This window comes from Gadus macrocephalus, chromosome 18, assembly GCF_031168955.1.
Source record: "Gadus macrocephalus chromosome 18, ASM3116895v1".
In the NCBI taxonomy this organism is placed as follows: domain Eukaryota; kingdom Metazoa; phylum Chordata; class Actinopteri; order Gadiformes; family Gadidae; genus Gadus; species Gadus macrocephalus.
This window is the reverse complement of record NC_082399.1, coordinates 14,665,065-14,688,366: the sequence shown is the minus strand read 5'-3', so window position 1 is coordinate 14,688,366 and position 23,302 is coordinate 14,665,065. Positions and strand designations below refer to the sequence as shown.

Genomic DNA, 23,302 nt, shown 5'->3' with positions numbered 1-23,302 from the left:
CCAAATACTTATACTCATGGACAGACTGTATGGGCTGCCCTTGGATAATCGTTGAACGAAATGCTTTGTCTCTCCTAAAGTCAATAGCCATCTCTTTAGTCTTTGAGGTGTTTAGGAGGACACTATTATTGTATTATTATTATTATTATTATTCCTATTATTGGACACTTTAGTATGGTTAAACATGATTATCAATCATTATAACAACGTTTATAGGTCGTAAAAGTCGAAAAAGCGTAATAGGTCCCCTTTAAGGCTTCGTTATGTCGCAACGCAACGCAATGAACGTGTTTTCGTTCTACGTCGGGTTTAAGTTGGGTTTACGTAGCGGACCAATCAAAGCCGTTCCTGCTACGTCGCCTTGAAGCAAGGTTACAATCTTTGGGATGCGCACGTCCGGCCCTTGCGGTGGATGCAAGGAGGGTCTGCAAGAACGTAATGGGTTTGTAAACCCCCTTGCGTTGTGTTGACATGGAACCATAATTAGACCTTGAGCCTTAGTGGGACGCGCTCTACCTAGTGAGCCACCATGGCCCCATGGCTTCCGTTCTTGGCTTCTCTTCCGCAGGGAAAAGCCCCAAGCTGGAGGCAACATGTGTGGTGTTGGTTTGGTCCAATATTCCCCTTTAGTTTTAGTCCGATACCATACTCTAAATTCCCATATGCTTTCATGCAATGATCAGTATGTTTAGAAAGGTACATATAATAAGGTACATATAAAAGTGTATCGTGATATTTATTTAATTCTGCATAATTATCGTGATATTAACATCTTCCATGTTGCCCAGTCCTCCTTTCTTGGATAGTGTTATCAAATACTGCTGATATGAGTGTTAACTTTCATGAGCCGTTGTATTTTTCCGTATAATTTTGATTCCCATCTGACATTCAGGTTTATTGGAAATTCACAAACAGTGTAAAAGTAAACAGTAGACAGTCAGTACACTGTTTACAGGAGGTAGTGGGAGTGGTGGTAAGGGAGACAGTCTACATAGAGAAGTCTACCTCTCCTCTTCCTCCCTTCAGGGACATATTAAACAGATGGATGGTCCTGGGGACAAATTATTTCCTTAGTCTGTCAGTTTGACATGGCATTGTGCGTAAACTTGAGCTGTTCATGTTCATCTGCTTTGTGATCGTGCTGTGAAGAGAATGACAGTCATTGTCCAAGATGGTGAGCAGTTTGTTCAGGGTTCTCTTGTCTGATGTTAATGTGATGAACTCCAGTTCAGTGCCCACAACAGAGACAGCTTTCCTTACCAGCCTGTCCAGTCGCCCTGCATCCCTCTTCTTATGGCGCATTTTCCCCGGGGGGTGCGGGTCGGTTCGGTCTTCAAAGGGGCATCCGGAGGAGCTCGCTGCAGACATTGAAGGACCACAGCCTCCTCAGGAAGGACAGCCGGCTCTGCCCTTTCTTTCTTGTAGAGTGCATCGGTGTTGGCAGACCAGTCCAGTTTATAATCCAGGTGTATCCCCAGATACTTGTAGGTGTTCACCCCCTCCACATTGAGTCCCTCAATAGAGACTGGCAGCAGAGCTGAATTGGACCCACCGAAATCCACCACCTTGGTCTCGGCAGTGTTGAGTTGTAGGTGGTTGAGTTTGAAACATTGCACCAACTCCTCCACCAGGCTCCGGTACTCCCCCTCCTGCCCATCCCTGATCAGGGATGGGGATCGAAACCCGGTTCTATCAAGGAACCGGTTCCACTTTTTTCAAAACCCGAAAATCATTAACGTTTGGGCTTATTGATACCACTGTCGAGTCCCGCCGTCCATTTATTATTATTTTTGTCCCGTAGGTCCTATAACGTAATGTTGTGTCCCTCGAGTCGCCTCGCGGCATTTAAATCAAATCAATCCAGTCACTGCAGCGTGTCCACCAATGTTTTTGAATGGAATTGTAAGCAAACAGGTATTCCAAGTAAAACAAGTGAAGTCTGGCAGTTAACTTTGCGCGTGAGGATGGCTGAACGGGCGAAAATAATTCATTGTATTGGGGGGAACGCAACCTCAATAGCTAAGCACATTAGCATTGTGCATCAAATAAAGGCCAAATGCAATACCAATACATCAAAGAATGACTCACTTGGTCAAGAACACACATGCACACTTGCTCCATGTTACGTGGTGGAACAAACTAGAATAATGTGCGACTGCGCGTCAATGTTTACCAAAAGGAAAATGACCCCAACTAGTGGTAAGGGCGCATTACTATCTGCCTGACAAAACTACCAAATCAGACAAATACATACGGAATTCAGAACAGTTTGACTTACCTTGCATGGACTTGCATCACCTTACTTATCAGAGATGATTACACCATATACACCGGCAAGCCCTCTTTAGGCTTATATAATTTTCTCCTGTTCATTGTTTAAGTCAACAATAAATGCTTCACAGCATTGGCCTTCCCTGCCCCTTATGTCTGGCATGTCCTACCTTAGTTCACTTCATGACCTACCTTAGTTCATGACCTACCTTAGATCACTTTATTACCACTCTCCGTAGAGTGTTAGATGATCATTCTGCATTTTAAATAAAAATGGATTGATTGATTGATAAAGCATATACAGTATTACCAGTACTACACAAATGTCCCGGGAGCATAAACTACTATCTTATCTGTTGTGTTTAAATGTTGTGTTTGGTGTTGGCTCTATTCTCTAGGTGTTATGACCATCTCCTATGTGTTCCTCTGTCCAGGTATCAGTGGTGAACCTGCTGGACATGCAGGTGATTGTATCAAACATCCCCCCCACGCTGGTGGACAAAAACAAGGACATACTGCTAAGGTAACACGTGCGGTTCACCTTGTCTCAAGGCTGTTGTGTGTGGTCCTCCTACTGTGGAGTGCCGAGGTACAGAGCCAATGTGTGAGAGAATGAATCAATGAATGAGTGAGCAAGTTAATGAGGAAGTCGATGTTATTTGCTCCTGTGGTACTGTGTATTTAGTTGCCATCCATGTTTTCTTGTCTTCGGTTGGATGTTATGCTGTTACCAAGCATATGCTGATGTTGTTATCCATATGTTAACATGGTTGCCATGGATCTGTTCCTGTTGTTGCTAGTGATGGGTCCGAATATTCGATTATTCAATTATTCGTTCCCGAGGGTCAAAATAGATTTTTAACATTTGGGCAGTTAACATTTTTCCGATTCAAATATAAAGTTTTTCACAAGCCATAACTAGTAACCATAACTGAAAACGTCACGTTTTCCATTGCTGCCATGTGTTGTTTCTTTCAAAATGAATATAAAACAATTTCAAGTGGCGAAAATCACTACCAATCGAAACATTTCAAGGCTTTCATGTATTCCCCTCAGGTATTAGAAGGAAGAATTTGACGACGATACTTTAGTAATATTACTTACATCATTGTTAAAGCAAACTCGCAAGTCAATTCACAAAAAAAACACGTTTATTTTCTATAAAACGTTTGTGTGACATAGGATTTCCCCTTGTTCATTTGGTTTGTGTAGAACCGAATATCGGTTGCTATGGAAAAGTGACGTTACACTTTAGTACTCATTTTAGTACTCATCAGTATCATTACCTTCCCGTAAGGTTCTTATGGAACGGAAACGTTGTTCACTCCTCCAGTAAATAGGACGGACCTTAGCTACGACTTGGCAACGGGAGGTATTCTAGTCTGCTCAGCTATGAGCTTGAGAGCTAACGTTATGCATTGTACATATTTATAATTCGAAATTCGTCCCAGCCTTTATACAACAGATACTCTAGGGTCTATAGCAGGGGTCTCAAACTCGCGGCCCGGGGGCCAATTGAGGCCCGCGGGATGATATTTTGTAGCCCCCTACTTGACATCAAAGTTTAGTGTTAGTGCGGCCCGCGCATTGTTGTCAAACACACATTTCTGCTGAGTCGCTTTGTTTGTTGTCAAACGCACAGAGTGGCTTGCCACGCTTTTTTATCACTTGTGATAGGGTGACCAGATGTCCCGGTTTTGCCGGGACAGTCACAATTTTGAGTTGCATGTCTTGAGTCCCGACAAAAGCCAAAGGACGCTAAAATGTCCCGGTTTCCACCAACCACTATGAAATGTCCCCTGTTGTCAGCGATTACATAGCCAACGTGATCTAATTAAAGCCCGATCATTAACTTAGATTGGGTCAGTTGTGCTACTTTTTTTTGTGGAATACTTGATGTGGCCCAGCCTGACCCAGACTATACCTCCAGTGGCCCCCAGGTAAGTTGAGTTTGAGACCCCTGGTCTATAGCATATAACCGCTTTGTCTGATTACAGTTTAATTAATTTTTCACAATTTACCAGCTCTTGCTTTGAAGACCGATCACCGCGACATTCGTTTCAATGGGATTCGCGACGGTCTATACTTGCAACATAAAGTGAACACATTTATAATTTGAAATTCGTCCTAGCCTTTATACCACAGATACTATAGGGTCTATTGCATATAACCTCGTTTTCTGATTACAGTTTAATGCATTTTTCACAACAGACAATTTGACTGGAACTACTACTACTATTTTTTTCTTTGCGTTTAAGATATTAAGTGATTTCTTGCCGATGATCCATGGCTGCCTTTGTGAATGTCGGCACACATAGAATAATCGATTATTCGATCATACCACCCACTGATTATTCGACCATGAAAAATTGGAGTTATTCACATCCCTAGTTGTTGCTATGGATTTTAAGTGGTCGCCACGTGTGTGTTTATGTTTGCGCCACGGATGGTTTACGTTGTTACCATGGCTATGCTTACGTTGTTCACATCGATGTGTGGATGTTGTTGCCATGGATAAATTAACGATGTTGCCATGGGTGTGTTTGTCGGTCTTAATGATGTTGCCTCTCCATCTGCCTCACCATTCTGTCTCTGCTTAGTCTCCATGTATTTGGGCTCAGAGACGAGCGTGTCTGTTTGTTTGATGACATGGCGTCTTTGTGTGGTTCTGTTGACGATCAGCTGAGACTGGCTGGCTTCCAGCTGCTCTCGCTCGATGAATACGCTTCGACAGGGGGCGGGGGTTGGGGGGCTGCTAGGGCTGCTTGTGTGATCGGGGTGACACGCTGTTTGTCAGGGTGCGACTTAGCCGCCAAAGTGCAGACTGGTGTTGATCTTGGATGGGTGACAGTGGTTATTTGGCGCAGGACTGACGACATGAACAATATGGCGGAAAGAGGGAGGCTGATGACGATACCAACCCAGCCGTTGTGTCTCAATACATTCCTGCTTGGTCCACTGCGGCAAGACACAATGTCTGTCGTTATCTTATTTTTAAACATTGATGAGAAAAAAAAATGCTTTGTTCGCAAGTAAGTTTGGGATAGTATTTGATTTACTTATGAAATAAATGCTGAATAAACCAATAAGCCTCTCTCAGACGACAAGATTGCGGTTGTGGCTTCACTGCACTCGCTCGAGACAGAGGCTGGATGCTATAGATGTAGCAGGCTGGGAATAAGGCAGGAAATCGGGTGCGAGGAATAAATAATATTCAGGTTCGGGCAAGAAGCTGAAGGCTTGGGGAGCCGAAGAGCCCGAGCAGAACGGTCTCAGGGCTCAGTGATCCAAAGCCAGGGTGTGTGTGTGTTTGATGTTATTATTGGAGGTTGGGGGATTCAAATAAGGGATTGTGTTTTCAGTTCAAAGGAGCACTAGGGTGCCAATTTAGTCAATCCCTGATATTGGACAGGGCCCCATTTCCCGAAAGCATCGTTAGCCTAAGTGGATCGTGAGGTGCATCGTACGAGCATCGTACAGTTTTCACACCGTTTCCCGAAAGCATCGTTGGTAACGAACGTCGTGAAAAAGCTTGCAGTTAACGAGGACTCCAGGGGTACTCGTAGGATGCTAAGAGCTTCGTTAGCCTACTATAGCCTCAGTGGTGTCACCAGCGGACATTCTGTGTATTGGATGTGTTTTATTAAAACACATCTAGTACCACGGAATGCCGAGTGGCACAAATTTGCAACCAAAAACGGTGGTTCCCGCCGATATATTACTCATAGACTACTGTTAGATTTAAACAGCAAAGATAGAGACATGTTAGAAGTCAACAACAACATAATTTATTGCAGCAATTTAAAATACCAAACATACATGCGCAGCCGAAATGTACCGATCAATAGCCACGTCACAAGGCATATAATAAAATCAAATGATTCCATTGCTCTTGTGTCGGAGGTCCCTTTCGAACTGTACTTGCTGTCTCCCTCTGATTTTAATTCAACCATTGCGGTTAAAATGTCCTCATATTGATCAATGACAGAAGACATAGGCTACTGTAGACATGAATCATGCTGAGACCAGCGGGTGTCGGATAATTTCTGCAGGCCTTTTTTGTTGCGATTGTTTGCATTAAGCACTGTATGCGCTTCGGTGAGGCTGTGATGACGTTCACTATTTATTGGACCGTGTCTAGACAGTAACGAACATCCCTGACCATAGTTAAGCGTGTTTGTAGTCTACACTCAGACGTGAACTAATTATTGCATGCGAGTGTCTTCATTCATAAAAAAATTAAAACATTTGGGAGTATGCAATAATATAAATTATTCTAAAGAGGTCTAGACCCCGTGCGCAGCCCCGCCTTCCCCAGTGAACCAAGAAAGCCCGCGCCTCGACGACCGGGGGTTGACCCCTCGGGTTTACACAGGAAACTTGAGATAAGAAGGTTCAATCGCTGGGCGTGCCAAGCTGCGACCGAACCGGCTTGACAGTGTAAAAAGACCTAAAGCATACATCATCCTGCCCAACAATATGGGCAGGATCTAGACCAAGCTCTCCTAATCGGTTCAGCAATAGCCGTGTGTCAATGCCTAGCCTTTGCGTTTGAATGATAATGAATTAATCGAACGTTGCATTTGAAATTTCTACAAATATTGTAGACTAGAGAGTGCGCGCCAATCAATGAAACCTTATGCAGAATCAGATAAAGTCGGCTCTCTTTGCTGCGCAAAGCATGTTTCAGAAATCAGCACCTACTTGTCACTCAAGCTATTTTTGATTTTTGTAACATGGAAGGGGGGAAAATGCCATGAAAAAACGCAGTATTCAGGATTACAATTGTGTTTTAATATCTTTAGCATTCAAATTATTGCGGTCTATTCTTTTCGTAGGCTACTCTGCTGATGGCCTTGATGGGGAGATAATTTAACGCTTTTCAACCCCATTTTCCTGTGACATTCCTGCGTCTCCCTCAGTACGGAGCCCATTTCAGCACCGTGTCAGTAGACATTTACAATCCTACGAACGTCGTGAGTGCAGTGAACGCGCGTTCATGTTAAGAGGAGTTTCGGGAAACGCTCCAAAGAAATTCACGATGGTTCGCAAGATCCATCGTGAGAATGATCGTTACGAGCGAAGATCCATCGTTATCGGGCAACGAGGCCCAGAACTAATCGTTACCATGGATCCAAAGCCCGGCCTCAGGTGATTAACAGGCTGAATGACAGTCTGCCAGAACCATATATTAAGACAAAATCAGTTGAAGATAGTTGTGGAAAGTGCAAATCTGTACTTTCCACACTTTTCCATAAAGGAGAAAAACATACCACAGGTCTTTTCTGCATTCATAATGGTGGAATGAATCACGTTTGAATGCGTTAGGCTCAACAAAAAGCCTTCATGAACCCTGAAGACTTTTATTTTTACATTGAGATGTTTCCTATTCTATGCCAGTACATTTTATTTTTATTAAGCATATTATGCTGCATTCCAGCTGCAGGACAATTTAAAGAGCTAAGCCTTGAAGTGAGTCAAGTTTTCAGACAGCTGCGATGGAAGGTGATTTCCGCTTCTTGTACACTTGGACACTCGATTGTAGCCACTTATACACTTGAGGCTTAATTTATTGTTTGTGTGTAAACAGTCAATATACAATATCATAAGTATAATTTATACAATCGTGACATTTAAATAACAACTAAATAACAAACATATTTAACTTACATTAAAGCTTCATAAGTCGACTCTCAGATCAACTGTTGAATGCTTCCTCTAAAACTGGAACAAGGAAGAGGAAATGTTCAGTTTCTACAGAGGAATCTAGACTCACTTGTTCAAAGTACGGGATGTAGTCTCTGTACCTCCTGCTAACTGGTTTTCTACCTTAAATCTGATTCATACCTCTTTGTTTTGAGAGGTTGCAATCCCAATTCCCCCCAGACTGAATGTGTAGTGATGACTTTAGACACATTTTTCAGACGGATCTCTGAACAATGTTTTATATTTCAATTTTGATAGAATGTTGAAGGCCCCCAAAACAGAGGTACTTGGGTTTCCTTTGGTGGAGCTAAGCCTCCCCCTGGCCCCCCCCGACAATTTGACAGGTGATGTGGTTGAGAATCAGGATGAACTCCAACTCGAGGGCCACTAGAAGAAACAAGCGGCTCCTTGTGAGCCCCCCTGGGGGACCTCCACAGTGGTCCCCTTCATGGCAGTGGTTGGGTTGTTCCCTCACAGCACCTCGTCTGCATACATTACTGCTAGAAGTGGCTCTGTGCTTTTTTTCTGCAGCGTTGGGGAGTGTGGGTTTAGTGGTTATGCTCTGATTACGGATCAGAGGGGTTTTGTTGTTCAGGTGAGGAATAACTCTCTGAAAGGCCCCATTATAACTGTTTCTGAAGAACCACGGGGACTTTGGCAACTAGGGATGGGGAAAGAGAGGAAATGTTTACATCTGATAATCTATTGCCTTAGTTATTAACTATCTACTTTGAATCATTTTGTATTGTACTTTAAATGTAGCTAAAGCAAAAGTTAAACCAGTCAGACGACATTCCCCTTCTGTTCATCCCCACGCAGTCATTGCAAGCCCCTCCCCTTCATATCACAACCAGGACCTCATGCGTTACGTTAGTTGTGCATCTTATCCTAGCTAGCTTTGTTGTATACAGGGAATGGGTTAACCTAGCGATTAGTACAATGAGTACAATTGTGCACCAATGCGCAGAGTTCTCAAACAACTCTCACTCATGCTGTTGTTCTCTTGGAGACTTGTTGCAGCCCTCCTCCATCCCCTTCACCTCCGGGGATGTAGCTCCACCTGTCTATGGAGAAGGAGGTTCTCCATAGACAGGTGGACTGGGAACTGGAACACACAGCTCCTAGGAAGTAAGAGACTATGGATGGAGTGCCTCCATTCATAGTCCCACCCATAGAACCTGTCTATGGAGAATCTCTTACTTCCAATGAGCTGTATTCATCAGTTACCAGTCCCCAGAGCAAGAAGAATAACATCATGACAAGTATAGCAATAACAAAGACAAGGAGACGTAGAATTTGACAAAGCAACATTTTTTTTCTTTTTTGAAATAATTGGCACATCGCTTTTGTTTATTGTAATGTCATGCTTTTTATTTTGTTTGGTGTTATTTGCGATGTTTGATTTGTATTTTGATACGTCTGAAATAAATGAAATCAATCAATCAAACATCCAAACATGTAACAGGTTATATATCTCTCTATCGCCAGCCCCTACCCCTCTCTGGTGCTAAACCCATTTGAACCGGAGAGCTTTTCCTCCAAAGCATGCTCTGAAGTCCCGCCCTCTTTCTCGCCAATGACGTACATTTGAAGCTCTCTGGTCCAGACGATCGCTAGTGAGATGAGAACACCTGGAAATGAGGTTAATGCATCACCACATGCATTAAACAAGAAGGGGGATACAAAATCCTCAGGGATTTCCAATCAGCATCATAGCTTTTCTATGCAATACTCAGGCAAGAGAGATCATATATATATAATATATAATAATATATATATAATACCAGAATATGGGCTTGAGCCAGAGGGGAATTGGCCTGGTAAAGGGTCTTGGAGGCATTGGAGGCACTGGCACCCACATAAGCACAATGCGCACACACACACACACACACACACACACACACACACACACACACACACACACACACACACACACACACACACACACACACACACACACACACACACACACACACTCTCCCCTACACACACAGCCAGCCAGCCGTTACATATTCATAATTAAGTAGGTGTACAAACAAGAAATAAGAAGCCGCAGCCACAAATGGCTAACACACAAAACAAACCCTTTTGCCACTCTTCCTGCTGTGTGGAAAGGTTTCCTGGGGGCAATGGGCGCTGCACATCAGGGTGTAGTGGTTCCTGTTTGCCCAACTGGGACTCTCCTGTGTCCACATGCATACCCTGCAGCATGAAAACAATGTGTGCATATGCAATGGGTTGTACCTGAAGCAATGGCTAAGTGTGTGTGTGTGTGTGTGTGTGTGTGTGTGTGTGTGTGTGTGTGTGTGTGTGTGTGTGTGTGTGTGTGTGTGTGGCATCCCGCTGTGGTTGAAATTGAAATACCGTTCAGTCTGTTCAGCAGTGTGTTCTTTTGTTCAGAATCTATTGTAAATCTTCTTGGACTCAACATTGAAACTCCTTGGTCGTTTCTGAACTCTCTTGTTCTGTTCTCTACATACCACATGCAATAACATTTTGGCTGGTGTCAATTGTGGAACTATCTGATATCAGTCCTCAGTAATATATAACTCTCTCTCTCTCTCTCTCTCCCCCCCACCCAGCATCCTGGAGAGCTACGTCCAGGAGCAGATCCCGGGGGCCAAGGTCCTTGTGGAGTCCATCGGGCCCCATCGCCACGGCGACGGCCTGGAGCAGGAGGACTACTCCAAGTCTGACCTGATGGTGTACGCCATCGACCCCCTCACCAACCGGGCGGTGTCCCGACAGGAGCTCCACAAGTACAAACACTTTTGTGGCTTTTGTTTAGATGTTTTCTTTGAATGATATTTATTTCATTTTATCATTTCTTTCTTTTTAATTTCACTCATTGGTACACTTGAATGAGCAATAATCCAAAACTAAACTCAAAAGCAACAGAGACATACACATATGCAGAGTCCGAAACCGACACACATCAAATAAAATGAGAAACCAGAAGAAAAGACAAAAAGGAATAAATAAAGAAAATATGTATCTAGTTGATATAGACAGACACAGACAGTACACTGCTCTTTTTTAGAATCATGTTGGAGCAGGAAGGCCTACAGCTAGACCTACCACAGGCATGCAAGCCCAGAATATTCCCTTTGTCTGTCAAACACTTGGACAACAACAACAACAACAACTTTCTTTTCTACCTTCCCTTCATGCCTGCAGTTATTCATAATGGGACAAATTTGGCAGGACATTGTATTGCCCACTAAACAGCAGGTGGTGTCGTTATTCATTACTGATGGCACATGATGTTATCTTAAACTCAATCTTGCCGGTTTGGGTTTAGGAGATTTCCAATGAATTAGATGCTCTATCTCCTCTAATCTTACTTATGTCCTGATGTAAAACACACAAGAAAAACTATGACTTTTTGTAAAGGAACACTACATTTTTCCTGAGGGATTTTGTATTTGTTGATCTATTAAATAGATGCATACAAAATGCTCAGTTGTTAGAGAAAGCTGTGCCAGAATGTGGGGTGCATTGGGGGACTGCTATTTTATACATAATGTTTGGTCTCATGGGATAAACAAGCACTTTGTTTGCTGAACCGACAGACTGACAAGTTACTGAATAGCTTAGTCTGTGGTTCTTGGGTTTGTGAAGACACACCTACACACACACACACACACACACACACACACACACACACACACACACACACACACACACACACACACACACACACACACACACACACACACACACACACGCACACACACGCAAACACACTTTTTTCGGGTTGTGAAATTGTTGGCGTTCATAGTTTCCTGCTCAACATCCCAAGTTGAACATTGCCATAGACATCCTTCAAGTGTATGTGTACTGTACTTTATCACAACTACAGCCGGGAAATGCATAAAAGGCCCAGAATGAACGCACTCAACAGGAAAAGAAATATCAAACGCTACATGAAAGTTATATAAAATCCCATCCTTCAGTAGAATAAACATTATGAGATCAATTCAAGAGGAACAGAGCATGGATTGATATTTTTTGACATGAATGTATAATGTGATGCAACGATCACTCACTCAGTCATCACTCATCTTCAACCGCTTATCCGGGGTCGGGTCGCGGGGCAGCATCTCCAGCAGGGGGGCCCAGACTTCCCTTCCCCGGGCTACATAGACCAGCTCTGACGGGGGGGTCCCGAACTACCTCAACTGACTCCTTTCTAAGCAGAAGATATAATTTGAGATCATCACGGATGCCTGAGCATCCTTGAGACCCATTTTGGCCACTTGTACCCGCGATGAGCTGGCAAAAAGATATTCACACCCACAACGTTTGTCGGTTCTCAGGTTCCTGGACGGTAAACTGCTGGACATCAACAAGGACTTCCAGCTCCACCTGCCGCCCGGGGGACGCATCCTGGAGATCCGGACCCCCGACGTGGTGACCGGGGTCCGCAAGGCGACCCAGACGGTGGGCTACACCGAGGGGGCGCTGCTGGCCCTCGCTGTCATCATCATCCTCTGCTGTGTGCCCGCCATCCTGGTGGTGATCGTCACGTACCGACAGTAAGTACACAAGAGGACTCCGAAGGGAGGGATATACCATTTTTAACATACTATGGGGTTCATTCCCTTTAATAAAAATAGGATAGGTATGGATCTAATTGTGCATTCATACCAAAAGCGAATATTTCCACTGCGTGACGCAAGTGATTTGCGCAAACTTCAAAACACTCGCACGAGTGTAGGAAGAGGGGCCTATTATGAAAGACAAAGTTTCTGTCTGCCGATTCATTCTCAGCCATGGCCGAGATAACCCCCACTACGAGACGTAACCTGTTTTGGAAGGACCAGAGGCGTCGGAGAACCCTGCGCAGTCATTAAGGGACGTGGACGTAGGCCTATTGAAAATAATAGGCCAAAAAATGTAGGCATGTCACATGTTTAGAGCAGTTATTGTAAATCTAATACATTTTCCACTGTGGATCAACATAGTTAACTTCATTTTGGTGTGAGATTGGGTTGCGGCCGGGAAAACGGCCAGCAAGTTTTCCAATAAACCCCATGAAGACTAGGCGTAACTCCGCCCAGTGCTCTGTGGTTTTGCTTTCCGACCCGGGTTCCGCCCCCCCCAGAATGACCTTCACATTAACATGCAGTGCTTTTACTGAGGTCCTCCAGACGTCTGAGCAAAGACAAATTCTTAGGATGCAGATCAATAGAGATGGTGAGAGAGGAGATAAGTTACACATCATCTAAAATGGTAGATAAGACTTTCTCCATTAATTGGTGAGCACTTTGAATGAGCCTTTCATCGCTCATTAGGAGGGCGGCAGTAGCTCATGAGGTAGATCAGCTTGTGTGGCGACCAGAAGGTTGCTGGTTCAATCCCTGGCTCCTCCTGGATAAGGCTTTGTCTTGCGTGGCTGACACCGCCGTCGGTGTATGCAGGCGTGTGTGAATATGAGGCAATAATTCTACAGCGTTTTGCATGGGCATATGTTTGAAAAGTGCTAAAGGGCTGTCCAGTTACCGCTGTGACAGGTCAAGTGCTAATGCTAACACACAGTTAACTGGTAATTGGACTGCCACTTCAGCACGAGCCAATTACATTCGACCTACGTTTCAGTTCTGCTCTTTTCCAGTCTCCCAAGAGATAATGATGAATATAGAAATACATATTTTTATCTTCCTTCATCTTATTTTTATTTTTCTTTGGCTAGGGCAATGAGGATTTATGTTTCCCATGCCAATCAAGCCTCTTCAAAGACGGGGTTCGCAATTTATTTTAGAAGCTTTTTGTGCCATATTTATTCTCATTCTCTACATCAATACAGCAATCACTTAACCAAATGCTCTGACAAAAGAAAAAATATCCGGTATCTGTTGCCGTACCAGACCGGTAATAGTCCAGTCCTATGCTTAACTTAATTAAATGTAATTGAGAGAGAGTCAGAGTAACAGAGAAGAGAGAAAGGTAGAGTAAGCAAGTTGTAGAGAGAGGTAGAGACAGAGAGGCAGAGAGAGAGAGTGCCGGCACAGTGGATGTCAGGATTTCTTTAAACATTATAACATTATAGCCTCTCCAATAATCAACTCACCTGGGTTCTCTGTGTTACCATGGCATCAGGGTCCACGGTGGAGGATTATGAGAGGAGTTGGGACAGGGGAGAGGAGAGGAGAGCGGAGAGAAGAAAGGAGGGAGAGAGGAAGGAGGAAGGAAAGAGAGAGAAGAGGGGACAGGGGAGAGGAGAGGGGAGGGAAGAGGAGAGAGGAGAGGGGACAAGAGTGTGGCTAAAAGAGAGCAGAGAGGATAGGAGAGAGGACAGGAGAGAGGAGAGAGGAAAGGAGAAAGGATAGGAGAGAGGAGAGGAGAGGGGGCAAGAAAGTGTTGAGGGCACCGAAGATAGGGGGAAGCGGAGAGGGCTAGAATGCAGGGAGAAGAGAGTTGCAGGAGTTTGGGGGTATGATGATAACAGGAGCTGTGGATGAATCGTTAATCTTTCAGAATGTTGTTAAGTGCCTATAATGAAGAGGGATGCTCAAAATCAGCACAGAAACACAGTTAACCATGAGGACACTTGCTGTGATATATGAATCCTAACAATTGTTCTATTTTTCTCCCCCTCTTCACCTTCTCTCTCTCTCTCTCTCTCTCTCTCTCTCTCTCTCTCTCTCTCTCTCTCTCTCTCCCCATGATCCTGTGATGTGCATTGCGACCAGGTTTAAAGAGTGAGTACCTAGTCATTAATGTTGTTTTTTTTGTCACAAAATGTAGGAGATTGCGAAAAAAGCTTATACACACAACATACAAAATCACATGGTTGTTTTTATGTAACAAAGCACAAATAGATTTTAATTTAGTGTACAGTTCCTAACTTATTGTCTAAACGGCATGACTGAGAGGATATAAATTGTACTACATAGTAACAACGCTCTTATTGTGAAAACACTAGTCATTGAAATGCCGGTACTTTGCCGGTCAGTTAGTGCCCAATCCCCTGACTGGCTTGTTGCTTCCAGGCGCCAGGAAGAATGTGCCAAAACCGCCCGCATCCAGATGGCACTGCCATCGGGCAAACCCGGTCGCGGCACAGCGAACAACCTCTACGAGGAGCTGGGGGACAACGCCATGTGAGTGCACACCACTACGCCAGGGGCCCCGCAGCAGGGGCCACACGTGTTAAGAGGCTGTTTAGTGGGGTGACAGTTGCTCAGGAGGTAGCGTTGATAAGTTTGATAAGTTTACCAATGAAATGTTGCTCTTTGTGAATATGCTGTCCTTCGTGCCTCAACGTGTAGAGCAGTGGTTCACAAACCTTTCATGTCATCTGACATGTGGGTACCTACCGAGTACCCCCTTCGACCAATCCCATCCTACCGAGTGCCCCCTATGACCAATCACATCCTACCGAGTGCCCCCTGTGACCAATCACATCCTACCGAGTGCCCCCTGTGACCAATCACGTCCTACCATACCCCCAGCATCACGGACAGCTCACTGAAATCTAACAACGAGCAGCAAGGTTTGTAGATGTCTCAGTGGGTGAGTTTCCCGTCATTGATCAGCGGAAGGGGAGTGTTTTTACATTTGGCTGCATACAATTATTAGATAGATAGATAGATAGATAGATAAATACTTTAATAATCCCAGAGGGAAATTATTTTCCCTCTGGGAAAATAATTACTGGTACGTCAGCCACAGGACGGGTCATGTGGCCCAGGAGGTAGAGCGGGTTGAGTGTCGAGGTGTCCCTGAGCAAGACGTCTCACCCTTACTGCTCCTGACGAGCTGACTGTTGCCTTGCGTAGTTGACCACGCCGTTGGTGTGTGAATGTGTGCATGAAGGGGTGAATGTTAGGCAATATTGTAAAGCGCTTTGAGTGGCCGCTGGTTAGAAAAGCGCTGTATAAAGCAAGCCATTTACCATTTACCATTTGGAAGGTAAAGCACAGATTTCTTTGGAGTACCCCCTGGATCCATCCAGGTACCCCTGGGGCTCTCCTACCACGTGTCAGGGTTGCTGGTTCAGTCCCCACCGGGAACAGCTAGTGGAATGTACGCACTTGTGGCATTGACAGATATAAGCCCCAACTTGAGTCAATCTATTTCAACAAAAGTCTGGCTATGGCAAGCCGTCTCTGGATAAGTCAATATTAAATATCGCTGCGTATCAGCGAGTTATACACAAATCGAATAGCATCTCTTTGTACCAAACTCCTAACTTTGTGTATTCAAAAACGATATCTGAACAGAATACACGCACACGCACATGGACACACAAAACACGCAGACACGAACACAGAAAAGGCAATTTGGTTCATTTCCATTTCCCCAGCAGTGCACTGAGGAAGACGGTGGGTCTCATCAAACGGACATGCCTCACCAAATCCCTGTCCGTTCCTGATCTGTCTCCACACACACTCTCTTCATTCACAGCCCATAGGAGTGGCACTTCATATGCTAGATAGTATGTGAATATACTATCTCCAATTTACATACAATTATTGAATTTCGCCAAGTGTATGTTCTTAGTTAAACAGCTTTTTGTGCCTGCGTGTGTGATTGCATTACACTCTTCTGTGTCTGAGTGTGCACAGTAGACTATGAGCCAGCCTATGCAATCAGGCTTCGGTGTGTGTGTGTGTGGGGGTGTGTGTTTGTGCATTTATGAATGGGAAAAGTTCTGTTTGACTGTGGCCTCTTTTTCCAGAATGTCATGTAGAATTCCTAACCGTTGTTCGCATTTCCTTTTGTGAATTGGTCGGCCTGACCTGAATAACTTTACAAGTTGAATGCTCATGCTGTATTTTCGTACCTATCTCTCTCTCTCTCTCTCTCTCTCTCTCTCTCTCTCTCTCTCTCTCTCTGTCTCTCTTAACATGGCATGCAGTCAAAAGTGAGTAACATTCTGTTTCTGGCCTGTGATAGTAGGTAGTGAATAGTAGATAGTGGATTTAAATAGTGGCACCTTGATGGATGTTTTATTTATTTTTTGTTGCTTTGAATTCATATTCTTGTTTTAATAGTTAATAGATACAAAGAATAGTTATGTGGCTATAAAGGTTGGCTATGCAGCCCCCTTCACGGGGAATACCCATCAAGCCTTTAGCATGAAGACCTATTTTAGGAAGCACAGCTGAAGCTTGTAGTGTCGATGTATGTGAATGCGCTGGCTAAGTTGTGAATTTTCGTAGTTCAACTTTCGTAATGTGATCTGGTAGCTAGTGTTTATTTAGTTATGTGCCTTAATCTGTCAAATGTAATTTCAATCACGTTTTAATCATGTATTAATAACTATAATTCAATCTTAGGAATTGATAATGTGTTTTTAAAGACACATTTGCCTTTTTTCATACTTTTACCATTCTCACTTTATTCCACCTTTCTTTTGCATTTCCAACCCCTTCCCACCCATTCATCCATCCATCTATCCATCCATTCCCCAATCAATATATCATCCATCCCTCCATCCATCCACCCATCTGTCCATCCACCCACCACTCTGTCCCTCCACCCGTCCGGTAACCAGCCGGTCCGTGTGCGGTGGTGGGGGCGGCGGCAGTGTGGGCAGCCTGGATGAAGGCGACCGCCAGCGACTGCTGTCGGACTTCGCCACGCGGGCCATCGCCACGCACCGCCAGTGCACCGCCAACGGGGGCGTCCTCAACAACCTGCCCAAGTCCGAGTCCAACATCACCTTCCTGTCCGACGAGAACCCCCTGAAGACCAAGAACCCTCTGTACCACGAGGACGGCACCCTGAGCAGCCCCGAGTGCCGGGGCCGCAGCCGCCGGAGGAGGGACCTCCTGGGGACCTTCGGGGAACCCACCAGGAAGGGCCTCCGGGGCGCCTGGCGGAGGTTCGGCTCCCTCTCCGGGGGGGACCTCAGCTTCGCGGGGGGCCACAGCCTCAGCGACAGCGTCAGCGGCTGGGGCGCCGGCGGTGGCCACAGCTGGACCCTGCCCTCCAGGCTCCACCGGCGGGAGGTGTTTGACGGCCTGCACCGGCAGGTGGTCATGGACCCCGTGCAGTGGGAGCTGGAGAGGCTCAAGGCGGAGCTGGGCGAGAGCAAAGACGCGGGGATGGACTCCGGCTTCGACCGCGGGCTGGACTCGGACCTGCTGGTGGGCAGTCCCGGCCAGGAGCCCAAGCTGTCGGTGAAGGAGCAGGCCCGGCACTTTGAGCAGCAGGCCCTCCAGGAGAAGAGGCTGAGGCAGTGCCGCGACTCCCGGGGGTCCCTGTCGGATATCATCCTCGCCTCGTTCCCGGATTCCCCCCAGCATCAGTGGCGAGACTCGCCCACCCACCGGCCCTGCCCAGGCCCGGGGGGGGAGGGCCCCCCGAGTATTGTCGTCACCCAGAATGATGAGGAGGAGACCCCTCCGCCCAGCCACAAGCCCACCCCTCCCGTGCTGCGGCGCTTCGGGGCGAGCATGACGGCCGGCAGGAGCCCCGATGAGAGGTTCCAGGTGCACCTGGAGGTCATCCCCGATCCTCCCTGCACGCCTCCTCCTCCGCCTCCTTCTTATTCCCCGCCTCCCCATCCCTCATCTCCTCCACCCCCCTGCCCCTCTACCCCTCCCTCCTCCGCCTCCCCACCACCCCCTCCTCCTCGTCCTCCCGCGACCACGTCGTCCCACACAAATCACGTGGATTCCGTGCCTGCCGTCCAAGCCCCTCGCCCTCCCTCTCCCCCTCCTCCCCCTCCCCATCCTCCTCCCCCGCCGCCGCCTCCCCTCCCTGGCCACCTGTCGCCTCCGCGGCGCCGCCCCTCCCCCTTCGTCCTGCCCCCCCTGACGGAGGCCCCCGCCCTGCGGCCCGTGTCCCTCCGCGCTCCCCCTCCGCCGCTGCCCTCGGCGCAGGAGGAGGAGCCGCGCCGGGAGCGCAAGGGCATCCTGAAGAACATCCACAACATCGCCGCCATCGAGAAGTCCGTGGCCAACATGTTCAGCCAGATCGACCAGAAGCCGGTCCCCCTCAAGCGAGCCATGAAGGGGCAAGCCTCCATAGACTCCCTGGACGTGGTGATAGAAATGGGTGGAGGCGGTGGAGAAGGAGAAGGAGGAGGGGATGACGCTGGGAGAGAAGGCGAAGGGGTAGGAGGAGGAATGGCCGAAGGAGAGGCAGAGATGGCGCCGTTGCCTCCTCAGATCCAGCCCACTGGAAACATGAACTCCATCATGAAGGAACTGGAGAAGCGCTTTCCTTCTCAGTCTACGGTGCTCTAGTCTTGCTCTATCTCTCGCTCTCTCTTTCTTTCTCACTGCTGCGTAATCTGCTCTACCTCTCTGATGGGGGAAGCACTCGATGGTAGACTGTCCAGAAGGTGTTTCGTTCGTCTCTACGGAGATGTCAAGCTTAAATCGCCACTTTGGATCCGTAATGATTGCTGCTCGCAATTCCACGTTTACGTTTTTGGTTTTAATTTTATAAAGGAAACAAGGATTTCTACTTGGTAGAAGGTGAACAAGGCCCCATTTTGGAGTGGAGCAGCACTGCCTGTGTTTTTGCTACTTGCCAGTTCAATATTTCAACTTCATCCAATTATAATCCCAAGTGATTCTCATATTTTTTTGGCACGCAGTTTATCAAAGGCCTCCTCCGTCACATACACTGGCCTTGCTTAACCATTCTCATTTCATTTCATGTTATTCATCCTTTAATCAAGACCCAGAAGTGAGTCAACATAGTGTTATTTGCTAGTATAACTCAGCATCACATGAGACAATGAGTTATGATCCATGACAGTGAAGTGGCTGCTATGCTACAGTTTGTTTCAGAGTAGTCCCATGGGGGTTTTAAAACACAAGGCCAAGATCAAAGATGCCTGACCAGGAGCACATTTTTATAAAAACTGCCCAAAGGTAAGACTATGAAGTTAAAGAGTAGTGCATTTATACGAATTATAGTCAAAACTAAGGATATTAATTGCTAACAAGCCAGAACAAAATGCAAGAAAACAAATCCCTCATAAACCTGATGATAAAAAGAACTGTAACTTTGATGATAGAAACTGTAAGTGTAGAAATTGATTCTTCTTTACAGGGTTGCTTTTAGCTTTTTGTATTCTGAGCTGCTGTCTGTGTCTAAGTTTTAGTCGACCTAAAAAACCCAAGTCAGTTTTAAGTTTTTTACCGGGAGTGGTTTTGAAAAACATTAAAGAAAATAACGATAGAAAATAATATAATCATTTTTAGAAAATAGCAGATTGTTCCCCTGTAATGCTTCATAAAACATTTACTTTGAAGATAAGTACAGCGAAAACAAGTGAATCATGTTGCTAATGCATAATCATTAGTTTGTGTTTTGCCAAACCAAATTAATCATCCTTGCTGAGTATTTCTAGATAGCTGAGCATTTTACTTCAATTATAAATATGTATGTTATTTTGTGTTTTTTGTTGAATTACTCCATCTTCCTTTGATGTGTTTTCGTTATTATTATAACTGTTATTATGATTTATATCTAATTCTAGCTTCTGTTTTATTTATTTCATTATAATCTAAAATCTGTGTTATATATCCTTTTATGTGTCGCCTGCATTTTCTTTTGCATTCAACCATCATTCTTCGTGGGGATTCTTTAGCAGCAATTGAGTGAAAACGTTTGAGGAACTTTAGAAAGTCTCAGATTTATAAAGTAGTTTTGCTGGGAAGAACATTTGGGAAATTAGTATCAGTATTATTAGCATTAGTTGTTTTTTTAATAAAAGTGGTGCTAATCAAAACGATCTAACATAAACATATTTTATTTTCTCCTTCCATTATTTTTGCCATTCTCCTCAAAACACAATGTGACTCCCATTCTGCTTCCAACGCAGATGGCTTTCTTTTCGTGATGTAAGATAACCTTTTCAGACGTAGTCTGACGTCTTGACTGAGAGGCAGCGGTGTGGGTGTGGACGTGTGGAGCTCTGTCTGGGCAGTGTGCGTGGAGCTCTGTCTGGGCAGCGGTGGACTGCAGTCTCCGCACGGAAATTGGGCTTTTCGAACACTGTGTGGATGGTGTTCTCCGCCCAAAACAAACAAACAAAAAAATAGTTTTGGGCGGAGATTTTAGGAAAGAAGGGGCCGTGTTTTCCCCTTGGTTACAACCAACGCCAACTTTATGATCCTTTTGTGGTACTGTCGTTTTGTAACTGTTATGAGCGTCTTACTATGCGAGGTTGTGTATGACATCCGTCACACACCGCAGTGTTATGCTATAGGTGTCCTAAAGGAAGCCTAACACTCAATCGCGAACATTAAATACGTACATGGCTGCTCAGACGGATCTTCACTATCAACACACACTGTAGCCGTTTTTATCTCAACCGATTTTAATCTTCACACATTTAAATTGAGTTTTAACCGATTCACAATGCATCGTTACATCCCTACTTAATTACAGTTTCTGTGTATTACATATTACCAATAGCAATACTTAGCCTTTATTATTATTACTTTATAAAACCGGCAGTGTATTTAAACAGGGGCTCAGCAGGTAGAGCGGGTTGACTTTTAACCGGACGGTTGCTGGTTCGACCCGTCTCCTCCTTGCCGAGAGTGGCAACCTTGCTGCTCATGTTCATTGACATGCATATTTCTTCGTCTGGATCTTTTTTACAATTCTGTAATATCGGTTGAAGATAGCTCCCTGATCAGATTGATGGCATGACAGTTGCAATGAGGAAAGTCTCGTATTGATACCTGCCGGTGGCATGATGTGGGATAGAAATGCCGAAAATCAAGAGTTCTCCCTTGTCCCTATCTTGGAGAGATATTGCAAACACTTGGATGGAGAGCCAGACTAGCCAAGTAAATTGGAAAGTTTGAAGTGCGTCTTGATCTGAAATGCAGAAGGATTTGAATAGGCCTTCCTGTGAGCCCTGCAGATATTAGGAGAAAGCAGTGGCTGTTTCTTTGATGCTATTCCACTGGCCTTTGTTTAATTGACGCTCCTGCCTCGACCGGTCAGTGGGGTGATGAATTGATGTCTGTCATGGTTGGTTGAATGAATGAGCTGTGCTACTGGGAAGAATTTTGTGCATGAAACTGCTTGGTATCGGTCTGTAGGCAAACAGTCACTGTGCGAACAAATTGGTTCAGACTGGTGACCTGAGAGATGTTTGTGGTGGCCTGCTGAAAGCACAGTGATGATGCAAAATGTTTCCCTTTTTTAAGATAAATCTCCCTAGAGCACCGGCCAGGCTATGTTTCAAGCTTCCCTCCTCTGTGGATAGAGGGATAAACCAACATAAAACCAATCCCTGGTCAAGTGAGGCTGGTAGATATAATGCAGTTATCTTTTTGTCAGTATCGACGTTTATGACAAGCTGGTGATGGCAGAAAAAGAGATTGAGTTACGTCAAACTTCGAAAAATGAAAGGCCTACCAGAAGTGGGAGACGGCGGAGTGTTGAGTATAAGAGATTTGGGATGCGTTCCAAATCGGGGTGACATGGTCTGTGATGAGGTTCTGATGACTTGGGAAGATAGGTGGGATGTCGTTTTGATCCTGGAGGTCCCTGGATTCTCCATGCATTCAGTCAGCTGTAGGGCTGAAGGGAATCGATTAAGGACTGCGTGGTGTTGATGAGAGCACTGTTGTCCACCAGGGCTAAACCACGAGACATCCAGCAGGAGCTAGCCCTCCCACGACTGAAAATATCTCACAAGAGAGACTGTTAGTACCAGGCCAGAACCGACTGTTAGTACCAGGCCTTTCCTTTGTTTGTATTCAGATGAGTGGGTGAGGCGGAAAGTGTTTCTTCTGCTTAATCACTGGGAAGAAGCATTGGTGTTGATGATATCTGCAATGATTTGACGACGATTGGATCAACTCAAAGATATTTGGCGCTTAGCTGAGATATTTGTTTGAGTGCAGGTGGCAGGGTTTAGCCTACAGTGACATGGGTGCTCCTATAGCCCGGAACAGAGGAAGTGGAAGCAGTTTCAGTGTGGTCCAATGTATTAGGCACCTCTAATAAAGGCCTTGAATGACATGCTTGCGGCGATGACTAAGCTGAATAATGACAAGAGTTAGAAGCTTGCTGACATCTGCAATGAGTGGCAATGAAAACCACAGACGAGCCTGAACGAGGAAATGTATGTTCATACCAACTGTATTGGAGGTCCATTGGTTGAGAGACAATGAAGTTGGGCCTGCATTGATATTCTAGACAGTTAAGAACCCAGATGTAGATTGATGATGAATAGAAGGGGAATATGGTTTTCCTGATTAAATGTTAGCTTTAGCCCCAGTTACTATATCTCTATTCAAGAAATACAGTCACGGGATTTAAAGTGACGATATGTAAGAGTCACTGAGATCTTGTGGGTAACAATAGGGTGACTTGCCACTAGCACTGC

The 23,302-nt window shown here is 45.3% G+C and overlaps 1 protein-coding gene and 1 long non-coding RNA gene across 2 annotated transcripts in view; one reads left to right on the top strand and one right to left on the bottom strand.

The window, feature by feature from the left end:
• LOC132446714 (protocadherin-15-like) overlaps positions 1–19,867 on the top strand; it is a 156,198-nt gene extending 136,331 nt beyond the window's left edge. Inside the window, exons 30-36 of the mRNA XM_060037152.1 lie at positions 2,706–2,794; positions 10,560–10,736; positions 12,297–12,515; positions 14,673–14,681; positions 14,973–15,083; positions 17,288–18,567; positions 18,628–19,867. Of these exons, the coding sequence (XP_059893135.1) occupies positions 2,706–2,794; positions 10,560–10,736; positions 12,297–12,515; positions 14,673–14,681; positions 14,973–15,083; positions 17,288–18,567; positions 18,628–19,181 (2,439 nt within the window). The 3' untranslated portion in view covers positions 19,182–19,867. The remainder of the gene's footprint in view (positions 1–2,705; positions 2,795–10,559; positions 10,737–12,296; positions 12,516–14,672; positions 14,682–14,972; positions 15,084–17,287; positions 18,568–18,627) is intronic.
• LOC132446476 (uncharacterized) overlaps positions 1–23,302 on the bottom strand; it is a 365,756-nt gene that overhangs the window by 214,330 nt on the left and 128,124 nt on the right. The gene's annotated exons all lie outside the window — the stretch shown is intronic.